Here is an 18,131-nt window from a genome sequence, read left to right as displayed (position 1 = left end):
ATTGTGTAAAATAAAAGTTAGTCATTTAAAATTTCTTGCAGGGAATATTCTGACAAGCTCAACAGGTCACATTAGTGTATTGCAGTGCTGGTCAATTAATGGCATTAATGTCAAATCTTCTATGATCTATAAATCTGAGATGATTCACAGATCACTGCCCAGCAAAATCTCCCTTTCATCTGAACACACCTGACTGATTCAACACAATTACTGCAGCACATCAGTTAAAGGGGTCATATGACACAGGTAAAAAAAATGTATTATCGTAAATATTATCGTTTTATTTAGATGTAATTCGTAAACATGCATACACGATTTGAGGTAAAAAAATGCTGCATTTTACACATACTGTAAATGTTTGTATCTCCTCTTTTCCCCGCCTCTCTGAAATGCTCAGATTTTTTAAAAAGCTCATCGCTCTGGAAAGCGGGGTGTGCTATGATTGGCCAGTTAACCAGTGCGTAGTGATTGGTCAGGTAATGCAAGCGTGTGACGAATTTATCTCTGTTCCAGACATCTCAGTTAGCTTATATTTATAATCATGAAGTTCTCTTTTGCGTTTTTCACATGTTCTTATACTGTCAAATACAAACGCTGTTATATCAAAAACACAAAAGGTTCACATAAGCACAGTCCGTTGTGTTTTAAATGTATATCCGCATCAAAAAAAAAGAAAAAAGAATTTGCCTTAAAGTAACAGTAACCTAACACATCCGTATCACACTTTAAACAGAAAATTAAACTTTTGTAGCATTTTTTTGTAGCATATATCTTTTAGTCGTTGCATATTGGATTATTTTTATTGATCGATTCATTTAAACATTAAATTGTTGTTCAAAATTTTATTTTTCATATTAGTGAGATTATGATGATAAATCTATATAACCAAATTATTTTTCAGTAATAGAGTGTAAAAGTGTATCTGCAGCATCCTTCACAACATTCAAAAAACAGCTCAAAACATACCTGTTCCGCATTTATTTGACTAACCAATAACTGTCTGTCTGTCCATTTTTTGTATTGTTGTTCATTCTCTCATTTGCTTACTCCAGCTTTAATCCTCCTAGTAGCATGGCCTTGTAAAATAACGGTACTGTTTAGCGTGTTGACAAAAATGTTTATATGCTCTTCTACTTGTAAGTCGCTTTGGATAAAAGTTAATAAATTAAATAAAAAAATTAATAAATATAAAACGTAATTATTATTACATAAAATAAAGGGTCTGTTGATTTTAAGGACAAAAAGAAGGATAAAAGTCAGGCAGGAGCTAGGACCTGCGTTTAAATTCTAAAGACACTCCAGCAGAGATGGATTAGGACCCACGGTACAAATGCTTTTAGTGGCGATACTCATAGATATTTATGAAGATACTTTCCAGCAGAGAGTAGTTGGAGAGAAAGATCGTCTAAAAATCTTCTCCGAGGAGGTTGCTTTGATTCGGATCAGTATGTGAGTAACATTGTTTTTTCTGTTTGTTAGAACCAAGATATGTTTATGTTGTTGTTGTTGTGTAAGAGAGCAGTTTTGAGCGTCATTGTTTATCTGGAATCAGTGTGCTGCGTGAATGCACATGTCGTCTCCACTTATTTTATTCATTTGCATTATTATTTGCGTCTAAGCTATGATTAAGCTTAGCATTTTGTGCTTGCATTGCACAGCACGTTTGAGGGCTGAGCCAAGTTAGCTAAAAAGTCAATAGCAATGCTGTTAAAGGCGTTTGATCTGACAGCAAGGAGTAAGTTAGTAGACGTTCCCTTCCCCACAAATGTGACAATAAAGGTTCCTTTAAAATGGAGGTGAAGAGTAATTAAACAAACTAGCAACTGCTCTACAGAACTAGAAATACTGGATCTCCTTAATCAGCAAATGGTGTGCAAACACACACACACACACATGGGGAACTCAAGGAAATGTCAAACCGAAACTGATGATTTTATCTTGCTACTAGAACATCCATGCTGCACTTCTACTGGAAATTTGATCTAAACAGTAACAAAATCCAGTAAAAAAAACAGAAAATTTCCCACTGCTGGGACGTCAGATATATATCATTAAATAGGTTTTTTCCTGTAAAATTACATGTTTCCATCTTTTTCTTGTAAGTTTGCAGCCTTTTTGTAATTTTATGTTTTTACTGTATTTAAAAAATGACTTTAAAATTCTGTAAATAATATTAATTATTCATTATTATTAAAGGAATTATTCTGGCAGATGGGGCACCAGAAATACACCGTAAAAAATTATGTTTTCCCCGTAAATAGTTTTGCATGTTTTTCTGTGATTTGATACTCTTTGACCGTATTTCCAAACTTTGGGGAAATCTGTCATATTCTGTAGATTATAGTTTTTTGGACATTATAAAATTCCAGTAAAATTCTGAAAAAATTACAGGTGCTTAAGCTTTATCTTATACTCTTTTTTTATACTCTATTGTATAGTTTATTTAGGTTATGTCTAAATCCCGCAGCAATTGCATCAAAACATGTCGCAAGACCTCACTTCCTAGAAGTGATCATGGCATGAATCCTGTTCGCTGTCTCAGACTTCCCGGCCATTCGGGAAGTGATCAAGCAGATGTTCACACCCTTACAAATGCCCTCCCCTTCGCAAAAGGCCCTGCAAGGGTGCATAAATGTTGTTTGGAAAATGCCCAATGACAGAGAGTGTGCTGATGTCCCACGCTGTCAACCAGCTGTTCTTGTCTAAACCAGCAGTAAGATCCTTTCAGTTAAACAATCAAAAATTATATTCATAACAGAATGCTACACACTGCGTCCAAGGCACAATATTTGATCATCTTAAGTTATAAGAGGCTTACAGTGACTTGGCACCTGGAAAAACAATTACCCGTCTAGGTCCAGCTACTGACAGAAGGCCTTTTCAACTTGAATGACAAAGTGTGATCTCATAAAATCTAAAAACAGAGGAACTCCACAAAGGAAGTGTTTACAGTTGACATAACCCTCAGGATCTAAACAGGGTCTCTGAACTTTGAGTATCACCTCTGAGCATTACAGAAATCCATTTCCATGTCATTGAGAAGAAAAGGACACTTGGAGCTATCTATGATACTGTATCATTAAAATCACTCTTAATCTAAATTATCAGTCAGATTCATTTAATCCATATTTATATGACAGAAATTACATTTTAAGACTAAAGTTTACTTTATAATTATCCAGGAATTATCCGATGTTAATGATTTCCAAAGTAACTGTGAAACATGTCAAGTAAGGGTGTAGCTTGTTGAACTGCTCTGCATTCTAGTTGCATGTTACCAAAACTGGAATAATGAGTAATTTACTCTGTTCTCACAGATTATTCTCATCCTTCAACTGTGTGGCTAAATCTGCCAGAGCAATGAAATAAAACCACTCTTTTGTAACCCTTGAGTGCATCAGACGCAATGGACTCAATAGACAACAAATGTATACAGGATTCATTCATGATGTTACCAATTCATTAAAACTACAGAAGAAATTCACATCTTTAGGACTTCTTTAAGACAAAGCATTACAAGTGCAGGAAATATTTCACTCTATAGACTTTGCAATGGTCCATCCCTGGGGAAAAAAAATTCAAGAAGTTGGTAATGGTTTTAAAGGGATTTTTATTGGTTTTAAGGAAAACTGTTAAGGTGTCTACTGGTATGTGATGTATTCTATTCTGATTTTTAATCCTACTAAAATAATGCCCAAAACACACTACAAAATTATTTTTTTAATGGTTTTAATGCAAAAAGCTATTGGGTTATAATGGTATTCTATTGGACACCAATAGAATTTCTGTGATGGATTCTGTTAGGTTTCTATGGGGGGGTTCAGCAGGGGAGTTTGATTAGATAACATGATTCAGATAAGAAGTATAATAATAGATCATGACAGGCAAGGGGCTCGTCCGACACAGATCTGCATAACAAGACCAAGCACATACTAATTTGTACAAAACAAGTGATTCACAGCTGCTTGGTTTTTGCTACACAACCACAAATATTTCAAGTTTGTAAAGTGCATAAAGACGTAAGAAATAAGTCGAAGGAGCCAATACAAATAAAATAGCAGTAAACAAACAGTGATACTAGGTTGAAATATTTAAAGACATAAAACAAGTGGAACTCAAAAATCACATTGATTGCATCGAACTGGCAAAAAGAGAAACAGATGAACGTAGGGAGAAAGGTGGGGGAAATAAAAAAAATGAAAGGAGGGTGTGAACAAAGAGAAAGGTGTTTCATGACTTTCTATTTCTCACAGCAACACATCATATGCAGATACCATGGCATCTGATACAAAAAGCTTAGAAATCCCAAGATGAACACAACACACACATGAACTGGTACACTCTCTCGACTCAACAAATGCAAACAGCTACACACTGAACAGTCTGGTCATAGTTATGGTTATATTATTTAGCATTCTTTAAATATATATATATATAGTATACCATGATCATTAGACAGGCACCATGCTAATACAACAGAATGCTTTAAAGGCCACGTTCTTTTTTTTTTGAGGCATGGATTACATTTTTTGGGTGTTTAACAATGAATCTTCATGTTTTAATAAAGAAAAACGCTTTATATTTCACATATTTTAAGTCTCTTGTTCACCGCTGTCCCTCTTCTAACAAAACGACTGGATTTCTTCCTGTCTAAGTCTATATAAAGTCCCTCTTTCCGAAACGCTCTGTTGGTAAAGCTGACCAGGTCTGTCGTGATTGGTTCCCCGCTAAGAGTGTGCGTGTGTGAAGATGTCCCACCCATAACATATCAGTGAGCTTCCGCTTCTCAGGCTGTTGTGATTGGTCGGTGCCCCTCTCGGTGCACTCATAAACTTTGGCTTTTGGTAATAAACAGTAACAATGGCGTCAACTTCACTTATATGTTAAAAACATGTGGATCGATCGAAGTGTAACGGAGGTCTGCTAGTGCATGTGCAAACGTCAATCTTTGTAAGAGATCGCACATTTCTTTCCTACTATGGTGAGGGAAATGACACCGGACCAGTTGGGTCAGACCCGTTATATTAATTAACACTAATAACAGAAGCGTTGGTTTTGCCTTTTTATATTGGACCCGAGTTGGATAATAAAACTTTTGACTAGGAGACATTTGCAAGCAGGACTTAAGAGGACGTTTTTATAGAAGTGTTTTAGAAAGAGGCATGCGCAGACTCACAATATCAGTGTTTTACACAGAACAGCGTTCACAGCCAATGTTAAAGTCATGGAAGCTGTTATTTGACCGTTTGTTATCTTAGAATGTGTGTAGCTGAATTCTTATTACCAGTTGTAGGACTGTGATGAATGTGAAAGTAGTTTAGCACGTTTAACCAAATTTGGGGCAAAGTGAGAGATTAAAGATGTATTTTTTGGTCATAACATAACTTCCATTGATAAAAATCGAAATAAACACTGTATTAGTTACCTAAACTTAAGTACTGTATTGTATATGAATCTACCGTGTTAAAACCATCTGATTCCATCCCTGCACCACAACCTTATACCTATCTGAAAATGTGCTATCAAAATATTTGACAAAAGTGTTCTAGGCAAGAATCAAGTTCTTTTGTTGCATAACATAGCAGTCGTTGTCCAACAGCTCAGCGGGACCTGATATCACATTTGATTAAATCCCAAATGTTCCTCTACACTTTTTTCTATTAGTGTTATTCTAACCTTTGCAAACACTGGATTTAAACTAGCAGTCAAACCACAAGTGCGGTCAGAATGAGCTGTTTGCTTATAGGGCTAATATGAACCAACAGTTGCAGTCGTGCCGATAGGACAATTATAAATGACCAGGAACAAAAGCTTCGTCAGCCAATGAGATGTTACCGGAGCCCAGCAGGAGTCAACGGTCCAATTAGCTTTCTGGCTAAACACCATTTATCAAGGCTTGACAGCATTATCACAGACGCTAATGAACCAACCGTGGCCACAAACACACCACAGGGACGAATCTTTAATGCGGAAATGAGATTTGCCATTAATCACAGATCTCTAGATGGGGTCGTACCAGAGCGATGACTCCATGTGGGGTAAACTTCCAAAATTCCTTTGCCATTACAGCATCCCGGTGCTTTTCTTGGCGTTCCTGGACCAACGTGCCTATGGAAGCTCTAGTAAATTTACTTAACGTGAGGTGGTCCGAAACCAGTGACAAAGGAGACATTGTTAAATACATTACCCACTGAGATTACTCACATTACTGTCATTCTGGCATCAGGTTCAGGAAAGTCTGAGGGAATGATATAACTAAGATAGCATGTCTGACGCTCCAGGCCGTTCCCAAGCTTAGGGAAATGATACCGAAACACATACAGATACAAAAACCGTGACAACAAGTAAGAAAAACAGAAGTCCAACAGCGAGAAGGACATTAGCTGTCACTCCCTCTCGAAAACAGTTCTGAGGGGTGGACGGCATCAATATCTGATCAAATAATATCGGGTTTACTTGAAATTTGTCTTAAATCAAGTAACAAGGTCAAGCATAAAAGAGAATGACTAGTGTGCGTTTTTTCCAAACACAGCCATAAAATACAAAAAGAGACAGAAGGAGTGGGCTAATTCATCTTAAATCACATGTTAGAGAGCCGCGTCTCTCAAAAAACACAAATAATGGATCCACATGGATAACTCACCCTGTCTTTGTCATCAGCGACATCACAAAGTATATCATCCAAGTCCAAAATGCCCCCGTCTCCATGTTCTAACCGATGAACGTGTAACCAGTAGCCGGCGTCCTGAGAAAAGACAAAGTGAAAAATTATTTCATCATTCATGTCTTTTATTTAAACCTGTATGACTTTCTTTCTTCAGCAGAACACAAAAGAAGATATTGTGAAGGGTCACCAAACAACACTGACCCCCATTGCATTTCCTTTATATGGACACAAAACCACTGAGACATTTCTCAAAATATCTTCTTTTGTGATACAGAAGAGTCACATACAGGACGACAAATCAAACACGTTTCAAATGCTCATAACAGAAGTCATCCGTGTGGCAATCTATGCTTCAATGTTATTGAAATAAATTAGTATCCAAACAACATCAATATCCACACAAATAGGCAGTGATTGTAATATTTTATGGCCTTGAACGTGTGTCCTGGCTGAACTCGGCTCATCCGAAACACTGTAATCTCATAACTGGGCACAGCTGGACAATCCCGAAGTCAGCTTGGCATCCAGAGACCCTGGAAAAGCTTCAAAGTGAGCTCAGGATGAAAATGGGGAATTGGGGTCGCACATCGATGGAATCCAAATGTGTTTTCGTTATGTGCTCTTTATCTTACTCTTACATTGATCTATAAACATGTAGGAAACTTTAACATAATTTAAAAAAAAAAAACATTGGTTTTATTTCTTTCCCGCCAGTTATTTGTTGTTTTGCCCACATATAGTAGTGTCGAATTTGGTCTTTGAAAGTTGTTATGTAAACAACGAATATTGAAATGTATATAATAACAGTTATGTTATAAATACACACACACATATTTAAACAAATACAACAGAATAAAACAACAGAATAAACACAAACGTTAAGACAATCTAAGTAAATGTCAACAAGTTCATCCAGTTTTAACAGACCGACTCTGGAAGAGATTTCCTGGCCACAAACCCAGAACAAGACTCAGCAAATATTTGAACAAATTCAGTGCTGAGACGACATGCAACGTTGGCCAACGTTTCGTCCTCCCACATTCACCGAGGATGTTAAAACCCAGCAACTCACATGCAGATTTAAGATCAATGGGCCTCATCATCACCCAAAGATGGAGGGAAATGAGATTAAATGAGATGAAATGAGAATATTCGTTCTCATGGGAGGAATGTCTGTGCAGTCATTATTCATAAAGGAGTGTTAGCAGGGACCGTCCACGTATCTTGTGTGTGATTTAAGAATGGAAAAGTCTGCAAATAATAGACAAGATATAAAGCCTCATAGGGATGGAAGAATATGGAGGATGAAATATTAAGCGTGAAGGAGATACACATCTGACCTTCTCTTTGAGAGAGATACATTGGTTCTCAACTGCATAGGAACAGAATTTGTCATGTTCACACACACGCACAAATGTGTCATAGATAACAAATGTACATTTGGAAATATGTAAGCATGCCTACGTACATCACACTTTTCTGTGCTTTAATACAGGAATAAGAAACGGTAAAGGAAAAGTAATTTCCATTCCATTCCATTTTCTACCGCTTTATCCGAACTACCTCGGGTCACGGGGAGCCTGTGCCTATCTCAGGAGTCATCGGGCATCAAGGCAGGATACACCCTTGATGGAGTGCCAACCCATCGCAGGGCACACACACTCACTCATTCACTCATTCACTCACACCCTACGGTCAATTTTTCAAGACCCCCGAGGCACGGGGAGAACATGCAAACTCCACACACACACAAGTCGGAAGCGGGAACGAACCCCCAACCCTGGAGGTGTGAGGCGAACGTGCTAACCACTAAGCCAGGAAAAGTAATGCCGGAGATTATTTTTTTTTAATATTTAACTAATTCTTTATGAAGTATTGTTACACACAGACTAAACAAAGGATCTTTGTCCAGATAACTCCCCAACACATCTATTATCAGTCCCTCACGTGTCCTAAAAAGAGGTCGCGGCGTCAGAGACATGATGATGGATGGAGATAACATTCCAGAATAGTGTGAGATCAACGCAGACAGGGACACCATTGTCAACACATCATTTATTTCACCATGAAGTAATACAACCATGTCTGAGTCAAGGTGTTGAACAAATTAAACATCCCGACTCGAAATAAACATGTCAAAAGGAAGTTTAAACTCCATATATCTCGATCCGGAGGAGGGAAGCAAAAACATATATATTCTCCAGTAAAAATACTTAAAGCAAGATAAATGTAGCTCAGAACCAAAACTGAATAAAGAACTCAAACTTTTAGAAAAAATAAGATTTTTATTATGTAAACTATTTTTGCTTGTCAACTTGCAATATTTGGTCTGCTCAGTGCGGATTTGCACACTTTTATTTAAAGGAATATATAAATATGCATGTATTTATTATTATTAATTGTGGTATTATATTTGTATTGTTGTTATTATTGATATTATTGATATTGATAATAATAATAAACAGGAGCAATATTGTCGTCATTGTATTAAGAAAAAAATGTATTTATATTTTCAAGATAGACTCTCCTAAAAATGTTTTAAGCACATTTTTTATTGAGTAAATATTCTTGTTTTAAATATTTCCCCCAAAAAAGCTCATAGGCAAACTATATTCTCACGCAGCTAAAATTAATCATTAAATATGTTCTCATGATGAACGTCCCCATCCACTTTTTCCCAGAGGTTGTGAATGAGCTCTTAGCTATACGTACAAACTCACCTGACCACATATCACCTTCACAGACAGACACTTCATTGTTGCCAGCGCCGTTTACCAAAGAGCGCAAAGGAATTGAGCGACACAATAAAGACATTTTGAAAGAAAAGTAATTTGGGTTAACAAGTAGATGATCTACACAAATCCTTCCAAAACTAACCACAGCAATATCACAGAGGTTCGGCCGACATGTCATGACACTTTTAAAACATCCACTGTATGAAAGAGCTATTGTGAGATGCAACCGGAGGCAAAATCCAGGGGAGAAAGTTACTAGGTCTGGAGATACAGTGTACTCATAGCCTTCTTGTGTAAATAATCTGTTTTATTGAATATGCTTAAATCTGCATGTTTGAGCAGCTGGGGGAAACGTTATAACTGGGATACACTGGGATACAAAAGTCTCTGATCTGGCATGCGATGAAATTTAAATCAAACGTAAACCTATAAATGTACATTTTTTGAAAAATGTTGTACAGTTTATAACATATAATATTTTAAAATCCTTTACAAAATGGTTGGATGCCCCTGCTTCCTTTGAACCCCAGAGGACACTCACCCTAAAGCGCTAAAATAACATGGACATTGTTTTTTCTCTCATGACAGATCAAGTATACTGTCATTAAAATAATAAGGGGGAACACCAAATACTGAAAATGGTAAAATACTGGAAAATCATGTTGAGTCAAGTTTACCTGTACACTGCTTTTCATAATGCCCCTTATTTCCAAACACAGTAGCTTTAGAAAAGTGTTTTAATGTATTCAATTTAATGTTTAATGTTAAATGTATTGATGCCATTGAAGACCGGAGTCAGTTGATCATCTACTGTGTGTTATATTATAATTGGCAAAAGTTTATTTTATGAGGTGAGGTTTAACATTAAATCTTTGACTATTAATGTTAACTATTCACTAATTGCATGTTTTCAGTACTAATTGTTTCCAAATTTAAATAAGTAAATAAAAAACTGGTCTCAGAACCAGGGATGTAAAGTACTTGAATAATTGTACTTGATTACTGTACTTAAGTATTATTTTTGTGGATCTGTACTTTACTTGAGTACAATTTTAACTGAACACTTGGGCATTTATTTGACTACATGTTTATAGTTTTTTTTTTACTTTTTACTCTCTACGATGTTATTTACACTTGAAAAATATTTTTTACAGGTCATTTTCTTACATTGCTAATAACAAACTAAATGAATTGTGCTTACGACATTTATTCTGCCAATGAGATTCGTTTAAACATACAATGTAATAAGCCAAACATGTTAATTGATCCTTGGAAATTGATGTCACACCTAAAACGCTGGATCAAGTTCACCCATGGCCAAGGGTGCGTCTCGATCAGCTTCCTAGTTCCCGAGGTCATAAATGAGTATGTCGTGTACACTAGGTCAGGCGCAGTAAGCACCCTAGTACACTACACCTACACTGCTTTAGTGCGTTGCGATAAATACTGGAAAATACATACATTATTAACCTTGGGCTTAGCTCAAAAGTATCCATATATACGTATGTGAGAATACACGGTATAGTAGACTTTAAAAACATTGTGCGATTGCAGAATTCTGAAAATCTGAAACATGTTCAACTCGCTGACGCATCAAAGTGCATGAAAAAAAGAGAGCGATGTTACTCTCTGCTATTTGAGCGCACTTGTGGGCACGTCTACATTCAAAATGAATCTGAACCTAAAATTTTCAGCGCATTTACATTAAAAATAACTTGCACATGCTACAGTTAACGGCCCTTACGTGATTTGCTGGGTATGGTAATAAAAACATTAGCCCTTAGCCCATCCCTACCGCCGCATCTGCATATCAGTGCATACATTTGGTTTGTCTTTTCAAAAGTTGTACTGAGTGATTTCCAGTGAGGGAACATAAGGAGTGCTGACACTCCCTTGTTTTCGAGTTGCATTGTGGGAAATCTTAGGAAACGTTTCAGACAGCCCTTAAAATGGCCAACTCTCTGATCAGTGCCCTGACAACTGAACAAGGGAGCTGACTGAGACACACCCCATCATATTTTAGAAAGTTATTTTCTTTTAGTTGTGTTAGTAAGGATTATACGAGATGAAATATATCCTCTGTCTCCCATTTAATGATCATTCACTTAATATAGGGAGAATATATTCTTGAAGAATCGTTGAATTCTTGCTGTTACTTTCACTTAAGTACATTTTTGGTTAGACACTTTGACTTTTAATTGAGTCAAATTTTCTCTCAGTATCTGTACTTTCACTTAAGTATGATTTTTGAAGACTTTTTACACCTCTGCTCAGAACACACTTTATATGTAGATTAAAGGTACAAAAAACATGCATGACAACATTTTGGATTGAACCCTTTTGTGAAACCCAGTTTTTCTTTCTGATCTTTGAATCTATGAGTCACCTTACATCATTTCCTTTAATGGAGATAATATCACTGAAGATCTTACCTCTGCCAGCATCAATAAACCACAGGACATACTGTATATACAGCTGGATGACACTTGCAAGAATACACTTGTACTTGTTTTGCGAGAATAACAAGTATTTGTATTTGAGCGCCTAATAGAGTTTGAACACTGGGGGTAAAGACTGCAGAAACTGACTTGTAAAAAAAACTAAGATCACGGAAAATTATACTGACATCTGGTAAATGTGAATAGCTGTTCCCTCAGGTCAAGTGAAAGACAATTGTATCATGAAAAGCTCTTTAAAAAGCTATTTTCAAACCCCCTTTGCTGGACCCCTCAAAATAAAGTCCGAACTTGAATAAATGATAACTAATCCACATCATCACCCTTTCATTTTTTTTACAGTTCAACCAGTGAGAATATTATTTATTTTACTAAATTGAAGTGAATGTGCAAGTAAAATATAAAAAAATAGTAAATATTTTCTTCAAAATATTACTTTATTAAACATAGTATTTAAATTTAAGTAGACCTGAAAACAGAAGAAGAAGTACTTGTAAGATGGTTTATAAACATAGTTAAGTACATTATACCCCTTTTTACAGATATTATTCCCTGTATGGTTCAAACTATCCACTGTAGATTTTTAAACAGTTATATGTGAATACTAAAGTTTACTGAAGTATTATTTCAGGTGGGGAAATAAATTTCTATTGTACAGTAAAACACGGAATCTAGAAAAATAAAAATGGAAAAACGGAATTTGGGAAAAAATAAAATGCATTTCATAGGGCCCTAAAACAAGGTAAACTGTAAATTAAAATATAAACTTGGACGCTTTGTTGTTGATACCAAAAGTACATTTGTGTTTGCTATGAGTGCCGTTTTTCACAACTATTATCTGAATCCTTCTATATAACCGATGACATGATCTGTAATTATTTATAATATGGATGTTATATATCCTTGGGTCTATCCAGTCTCTCAATGCGCTTGAACTTTCTCTTATGATCACTTTAACAATTAAACAATTAATTCACAAATGATACAGCCTTTCATCTCTTCATGCTTCCATAAAGAATCCTTTTATTATGTCTAATCCCGACTTTGTTCTCATGTTGAATGGCTAATTCAGAAACTTAAACTTGGTTTTGATGTACAGTACACCCTGTGTAGTTTCAGGTGATCTTTGTTGGCGACTGAAGCTCATCAAAAACTTAGTAACCATAAAGTTTTGAGCCCAAGAGCATATTTCCAAGATGTGTTTCTCTAGCAGAAGTGGGTAGTAACGCACTACATTTACTTCTTTTCATTTACTTGAGTAACATTTTGGAAAATATGTACTTTTAAAGAAAAAGTTAAAAGTGTGTACTTTTACTCTAACTTGAGTAAATTTCTAATAGAAAATCTGTACTTTTACTTAAAAATATGCTTTTTAAACGCGTTATTTATTTCAATGTTGTCATCTCTTTTTACGGGCATTCCCGAGTGATCCATTCTTTTGAAAGCATTAATTGAACAATGGGCAAAACCTTAATAGGCTAATGAATAAGTTCAAATGATTTGTTCAGAAATATACATTTGAAGAACAGAAGAAAGAAAACTTGTTGATGGAGGTGTGGTTCACAGTTTACTGTTTGTTTACAAGTAAGAGCGTTTCACAACACACACGTAACACAACACGCGAAAACATGAGCCTTGTCAATTTTTTTATTTAATTTAAAAGAGCACTGCAGATTTTCTAATCTAGATCATTTTAGGAAATGCTCTTAGTTTAGTTAAATGCATTTTAAATGCAAAACTCTGCAGGTTCACTTTAGTTTTACATGGTCTGTTATTCTAAATAAGTTGTGTAAACTACATTGACATCAGGACTGGATGAAATTTATAGAAATGCTTGTCTCTTCTGTGTTTGTCTATTCTTTAGTCTCTGTCTGTACATTGCAAAGATATCTGCTTACGATTATGAAAAATATTGATTAAAATGTTATATGACAATATTGGCTTTAATATAAATGTAATGTTGTAGGCCTATATAATCAGACACAAAGTAACTAAGTAACTAAGTAACTAGCAACTTAACTTGACTTTAACTTTCACTTGAGTAACAATTTCTCTAGTTACTTGTACTTTTACTTGAGTAAAGATTTTGTCTACTCTACACACCTCTGGAAATCTACTGTTATCTACATTTTTGCCCACATCTCTTCTATATTTACAGACACTTCTAGCAATTTCTTAAGGCTGACATTAACATTGGCAGTACAAACTACTTTTCTATTCTAGCCTATAAAAGTATATAAAAGTCATTCTTGTGTGAAACGACTCGACTGATCTGCAGCCCGTACATACAATAAACCCCACTGAACACTTTTGGGATGGAAAGCTGAATGTGAGCCAGACCGGTGCTTTACCTCTCTGATGTTTTCTACTTGTAAAAGCAAAAATGTAGAGAAGATACATGTTTGCTCTTTCTTAATTGTGCTTTTAATGCAGCACTGTAAATGTATAGAAAAATCATTACATGTCATTTGAAATACAAAATGCTCAATTATATATTAAAATATTTCAACAGTACTGTTTTATTAAATGACAGTTAGCCAATATAAAGTTTCCACCCTAATCCACCATTAACAAAAAATTATCAATTCAGTTGGCCAAGCATGACGTTTTTAAATGTGGCCTACATTTAAGTCTATTATCGAAACCACGCTGTGACAACATGAAAGTGACACAAAGCTCTGAACTCTGTAATCAAAAACTTCAGTGTTGATAGGCATTTTCCACAGGCCTAGAACTCATTAATAGCTGATAAAAGCTATACAAGTAAAGGCCTGTCTCAGACCGCATATAGCATTATAAGGACACAATACTGGCATAACATAAGGTTTCACAGGGCCAAAGACACTTACACATAAAGATGCAGTTTTTAGGGACACAATTGACTTGACTGAGAATGTGACGTACGTCTCAGCATTCCCTGTGGGACATGTACAGTGTTGAGACTTGCCCGCTGCTTTTCAACAATATGAATCTTCTGTAAGTTTAGTCAGTAAAGGGAACTCTGCTGATCTGCAATAAGAACTCAATAGAGAGATTTAGAGATTAAGAAAACAGGGAGGCTTTTAAATGTGGTTTTAAACGCTTTGTTCAATAAAAACCATGTTTGAGTTCATCTCCTTAGAATGTGTGCCTCAAAAACAAGCATCAATTATCAGGAATTTATTGACCAAAGAACGAACCATTTCTGCAACGGATTACTTTACGTTTCACTGAATGATGTAATACATCCAATAAGATCATCTCTATCACATCCACTCAAGTCTCACTAATGTTTGCTTGCAAATGATGTCAAATTGATAGATCTTATAAATATTAAAATAAGTAATAAATCATTAAATAACTTAATCTATGTTAAAGTTAATTTATTATCAAATTATTAATAGTAAACTTTATATATATTGCATTTTTGCTTTATTTGTAGAGTTAAGTGAGAGAGAGGACCGGAAGCGAAGTGGAACAGAGAGAAGGGTTTGGGTTCGGGAAAGGACCAAAAGACGGGGTCGCCCGATGCGCAACTGCGCCACATGTCGGACCACTGCCCACGAGTGCCCGTTTTTATTATTACTATCATTGATGAAATATTAACATATAGAAGAATAACATAAGAATTAAATACCAAATAATGAAATTATTTATGAAACTATTAATTAACTATTATTAGACAGAGAAATATTTATAGATAATCATTAAATACCAATAATTAAAAATCAAACATTGCTTATTACAATCTATTAAACGAATTGTGTCACAGCGTCATTGACATGTTAAGGCACAGAGTTTGCAGATTTGAGAGTTGTGATAATTGATAAATCAGAAGCACTAATCAGCTTTAACCAACTATTAATAAACTGTATCATAAAACGTAATCCAAATCTCAACAATTTAGTCATTCGACACCAGGCAAGTTTTCTGGTCCCAACAAAGTATTATTATTCATTGATACACTGCATTGTTAAAAAGCCCATAAAAACACTGACCTCAGTCACAACCGCATGGAACTGGGCTTTACTTTAGATATGAGTACATGAGGGACACAGGAAATATGAAGGAAATGGAACGGCAATTAGACTTGAATGTTATGAGAAGAGAATGAAAGGGGGAAGAAAGCTGTTGAGGTAAGTCTTGGGTAGTAGCCTCAGTCAACAAAGTGTTTGCCATATAGGCACAGCAAAAGCCATGTAAGGTGTACTGACACAAACACTGAGATCCACCGATCCTGAGCCACTACAAACAAAAGCATGAAGAATCTGCCATGATATACAGTTTTCAGAATATTACAAGTGAACCTCAGGTTTCCCGAGTCCCCACAATACGTGTAAGCAGGACACTGGGTGAGATTACTTCCACCTCAATGAATTAAAATCACATAAGGGTCTAACTGAATGAGCATATAATGATCCGTAATTAGAGCAATTACAGCATTAGAGATGTGTCTGTCTGTGGTCTAAATACAGATGGGTTTGGGGTGGGGAGAGACTGCATGTGCAGTGATTTCAAGAGAGGGTCCAGGGAAGAGATAAAAGCAAGAGAGTGAGAGATCGATAGAGAGAGGAAAAGGAATGCTGGGAGAATATATCACAGCTGAAAGGGTCAATAAATCACCTCTGAAATGACCTGCTGCTCTCTGAGTCACACACATCTGAAATAAATGCATTATGCAGTATGCATACTGTTCCTTTAAATCAAAATAAAAGCCTCTGTATGTCAAATACATAAGCATAATGAGAATATATAAATAAATAAATCTGTCTCACTCTCTCTCTCTCTATATATAGAGAGATGGTTCCAAATAGAGATAACTCTGTTTAAATTTTGTTTCAAAAATCTTGTTTTTATTATGTTATCAGGTTTTTATTGTGTTTTATTGTGTTGGTTAGCTGTATCTTTTTAGTTATTATGGCTTAAATCAAAACCAACCAACTGCAGTTTGACTGATATTAAATGGAGTTATCTCTTTTTTGGAAATAAACTCTTCATATATATAAGTGTGTCTATTAGTAAGTACAGAACATACTGTACTGTACTGTATGTGCTACTAGTATCAGTTAAAGTACGGTAACTAACATGTAATTGATCATCTTTGAACCAAAAGATAATGGAAACAAGAGTATGCGGTCCCTATTTCGTGAAGACATTCTCTATTGTGTATAAGTGGATAATATTTTTCAATAAAAATGCTGAAAATTCAATGCATGGGACTTGCAATGGTGAGGTGACTGGTTTAATTTTGTATCTATACAATGGAAGTAAATGGCGTTTGGTTCTTCAAAATATTTTGTTTTGTGTCGCTAGATACAAGAAAATCATCCAGGTATGGAATTATTATTTTTGGGTGAATACCCCCTAAGACAGTTTTCCTTCTAGTATGATTAAGCCATTTGCACAGACATCTATGTTTCCCAGCAGTCATTCATTGTACTATAACCCTATGATGGCTTGGATGGGTAGGCTAACACAATAGACTGAGTTGAGGAAAAGTGATCTCCACAAATTCCCTGACAGCTCACAAAATGTTGTGTATAAAGCCCAATTCACATTTAGGATGTAGAAGAGAACTCTTTGAGCATCAAGAAGCATAGCTGCTAAACCACAAATTATATTCGAACCCAAAAACAGAACCAAGAAAAGAAATACACTCAATATAGTTGTGCAAAAACAGCGTATTTTTGTTATCCAACCTGGAAGTTAGTGACGCATGGTCCCTTTATGACGTTTGTGTTAATTCTTTACAAATGTACACAACATCAAAATCTGTATAAATGTCTTCAGATGAACACAGAGAAAGATATTCGGACGAATGCTTGGAACCCAACAGTTCTTGGACCTCAATGACAACCATAGTAGGAAAAATGACAACAGTAGTCAAAACTGTTTGCTGTCCCACATTCTTCCAAATATCTTCTTTTGTGTTCAACAGCACAAAAAAATTATAAAGTAAATTTTGACTAATGTGTGGTAGTCAATGGGTTCTAAAAACTGTTTGGTTACAAGAATTCTTCCAAATATCTTTCTCTGCGTTCAACAGAACAAAGACATTTATACAGATCTGGAACAACTCTAAAGTGAGTAAATGAAGTAAGAATTTTTATATTTGGGATCTCTTTAAGACACAATAAAGTTTTAAAACTTGTGGCGATGTTACTGACGTGCTAAAATTCTAACTCATAGACAAAAACGTCATATGTATATGAGGCTCAGCAGAGGAAAAAATATTAAGATTAATTTGCAACACGTCATATCACTTCCTGTACAAAAATGTTTACTGGAAATCAT

General features: G+C 35.5%; 1 protein-coding gene across 3 annotated transcripts in view; it reads right to left on the bottom strand.

Annotated features, from left to right (window-relative positions):
- The window catches only part of pard3aa (par-3 family cell polarity regulator alpha, a), a 363,711-nt gene that overhangs the window by 314,277 nt on the left and 31,303 nt on the right, over positions 1-18,131 (bottom strand). For all 3 annotated transcript variants that reach the window (XM_056738007.1, XM_056738008.1, XM_056738009.1), the window contains exon 2: positions 6,644-6,745. In XM_056738007.1, coding sequence (XP_056593985.1) covers positions 6,644-6,745 — 102 coding nt within the window. The remainder of the gene's footprint in view (positions 1-6,643; positions 6,746-18,131) is intronic.

Source organism: Triplophysa dalaica, chromosome 23 (assembly GCF_015846415.1).
Source record: "Triplophysa dalaica isolate WHDGS20190420 chromosome 23, ASM1584641v1, whole genome shotgun sequence".
In the NCBI taxonomy this organism is placed as follows: domain Eukaryota; kingdom Metazoa; phylum Chordata; class Actinopteri; order Cypriniformes; family Nemacheilidae; genus Triplophysa; species Triplophysa dalaica.
Note: the sequence above shows the minus strand (reverse complement) of the source record. Positions and strands in the feature narration are given on the sequence as shown.